Raw genomic sequence first — 2,598 nt, forward strand, 5'->3', positions numbered from 1 at the left:
TTTTAGAGGAAAGATCACAGGATATGGAACCTGTTGATCTGGTTTTGCATCTTAGAAGTGCCATTTTAATAGCTGTGTGACCTTGGGAAAGTTATTTAATTTCTCTGAGCCTCAGTTTCCTCATGTTGAAAATGGGGATAAAACCTAGGCTGCTGGGTTGTTGTAAGGATTAGATGTATATATGTGCCTGGTTTATAATAGTTATTTGATAAGTGATAGCTATTATTATTTATATTTTATAACAATCAACTTTTAGATAGCCAAGGTCATTTCTAAGTTTTTAAAATTATGAGTTTTTGATTATAATGGTTTGGAAAATAAACCTTTTACAACCAGTTAACAAGGTTTATCTACAAGTTGACAATGATGAAGTCATCTGAAAAAGTTGGAAAAAAAACTGGGAAATATAACAACTTTCACACTCTTTGTAATAATTTGTTCCCACAGCAGATAATTTTTAATTGCTCTGCCGCTTTTTCTTTTTCTTCACTTTATAACGATCATTGTATGTATAGCTACACCGCATCAACATATTCTTTTGAAGGAATGCCATTTTTCTTCCAAAAGAATTCCATTTCAGCATTTCCTCTTATGTGTTTCTTTCTCTTTCTCTTTAAATTGCATGCAGTGCATGATAATTTCTTGACTTTCATGACATGGCTTAGCCTCACAGACAGCTGAATGTTGTCACCACTTACTCGGAAACCTTGGGGGTGTAATTGAGTAACTGGCCTCTGATCCTGGTGCTTTCTCTTCTTTCTCCAATTTTTAGCCGTGACAGTTGAAAAAGCAAGTCCAATGAGTGAAGGAAATTTCCGGAATCGTTCTGCTCCACCTTGTGCAAATTCTACAGTTGGGGTTGTTAAGATGACACCTCTTTCTTTCATTCCTGGAGCAAAAATAACAAAATATCTTGGGATAATTAACATGTTTTTCATTCGGGAAACCACTTCTCTGCGTGAGGTAATTTTATGGATGTTATTTCATTATTTTTGTGAATTTTCTATGATTGAAGATATTAGTGACAAAACCAAACAAATTTCAATTTTTTTTCCCAAAGTAACACATCTTCCCCCCCCCCCCCCATCCCCTAATAACCTGTCTGGGTTGATTCTAGTTTAGACTTACCAAATTTCACACAGTAGTATTATTATAAGACGTATGAACAAAACAAATGGGGCCCCTGATGGAATTTACAGTCTAGTGAAACTGGAGCATGGTGGTTATTAAACAAATACTTATGTGTTAGTAAGTAATATAAAGAAATATAATAGAGGCCATTAGAAAATATAACGAGGGAACTCACTTTAGATTTAGGGAGGGTATCTCTGAGGAAGTTCCATTTTGGCCAGGACCTAAAGAACTAGATACGAGTTATCCTGGTAGAAAATTGGGTAACTATCCTTAGAACCTTCAGGAGCAGCATATGTAAAGACCTGAGGCAGAGAAAGTGCTAGACACTTTTGAGAAACTGATAAAAGGTAAACATGAATAGAACATGGTTCAGAAGGGGAGATATGGAGAGCGGGAGGTTTTATTGTTTATATTTATCATTAATTTATTTGAAGGAGGATGGGAACGATTTGATAGAGGGAGATGTTGAAGATGGAGGAACAATTCTTGCTCTGCCATTTATTTACTAATCATGTGATCATAGCTAGTCATGGGCACATTACAAATTCTTTGAGCTTCATCATCTGTAAAATAAGGAAGGTAATCTGTATCATAGATATGTGTTCAGTAAAGGTTTGTTCATTCATGCAACAAGTCCTCATGAAGGACATTAACATAATCCATTATATTAAGATCATTGACAATGTTTTAATATATCTTCTTTGAGATTTTATATACATTTATTTATACAAGTACATAATTTGATTTTCCTGTGCATTATTATGTAGGAAGGAGGAGTCAGTGGTTTTCTTCATGCTTTTGTCGCTGAGGTGTTTGCAATGGTGAGGGCTCATGTTGCTGCATTAGGAGGGAATGCTGTTGTCTCCTACATCATGAAGCAATGTGTCTTCATGGAGAATCCAAATAAGAACCAGGTAAGAGGTAGTTAAAGACCTCTGACCGGGAACCTGGGAATGTCCCCCATGGCCTTCCCACCTGCCACTCTCCCCTGTAAAAGAGATTTGCTCTTTATAAAGCTCTTTGAATCTCGATGCTTAGAACATGTTCTAAAGAATCCTATCTAATAAAAGAGAAACATGGTAATTAGCCATACCTCCACTACCCTTCCCATTGGCTAATCAGGGCGATATGCAAATTAACTGCCAGCCAAGATGGCGGCCGGCAGCCAGGCAGCCTGAAGCGAACATGAGGCTTGCTTGCTTCAGTGACGGAGGACTCCACTCCCCCCCGCCTGCCTTGCCTGCCTGCCTCTGAGCGGGCAGTTTGAAATATAGTTACAAACATAGAAGCTAAACAAAACCCCAGAACCTGCTTTCAGCGAACCGGGATCTCAGAGCTGGAGTTGATACAGAGTTTCGATTTTAGAACCGAAACAAACCAGATATCTACTTTCAGCAGCGGAGGCCTAAGAGCTGGAGCCTCAGAGCTAAGGCTGGCCCAGAATTAAAAAAAAGAAAAGAAAAC

At 38.0% G+C, this 2,598-nt stretch overlaps 1 protein-coding gene across 14 annotated transcripts in view; it reads left to right on the forward strand.

Moving 5' to 3' along the window:
• The window catches only part of C2CD5 (C2 calcium-dependent domain containing 5), a 102,091-nt gene that overhangs the window by 96,781 nt on the left and 2,712 nt on the right, over positions 1–2,598 (forward strand). For all 14 annotated transcript variants that reach the window (XM_006769639.2, XM_006769644.2, XM_006769642.2 and 11 more), the window contains 2 exons: positions 773–963; positions 1,902–2,048. In XM_006769639.2, the coding sequence (XP_006769702.1) occupies positions 773–963; positions 1,902–2,048 (338 nt within the window). The remainder of the gene's footprint in view (positions 1–772; positions 964–1,901; positions 2,049–2,598) is intronic.

This window comes from Myotis davidii, unplaced genomic scaffold (genome assembly GCF_000327345.1).
Source record: "Myotis davidii unplaced genomic scaffold, ASM32734v1 scaffold163, whole genome shotgun sequence".
In the NCBI taxonomy this organism is placed as follows: Eukaryota; Metazoa; Chordata; class Mammalia; order Chiroptera; family Vespertilionidae; genus Myotis; species Myotis davidii.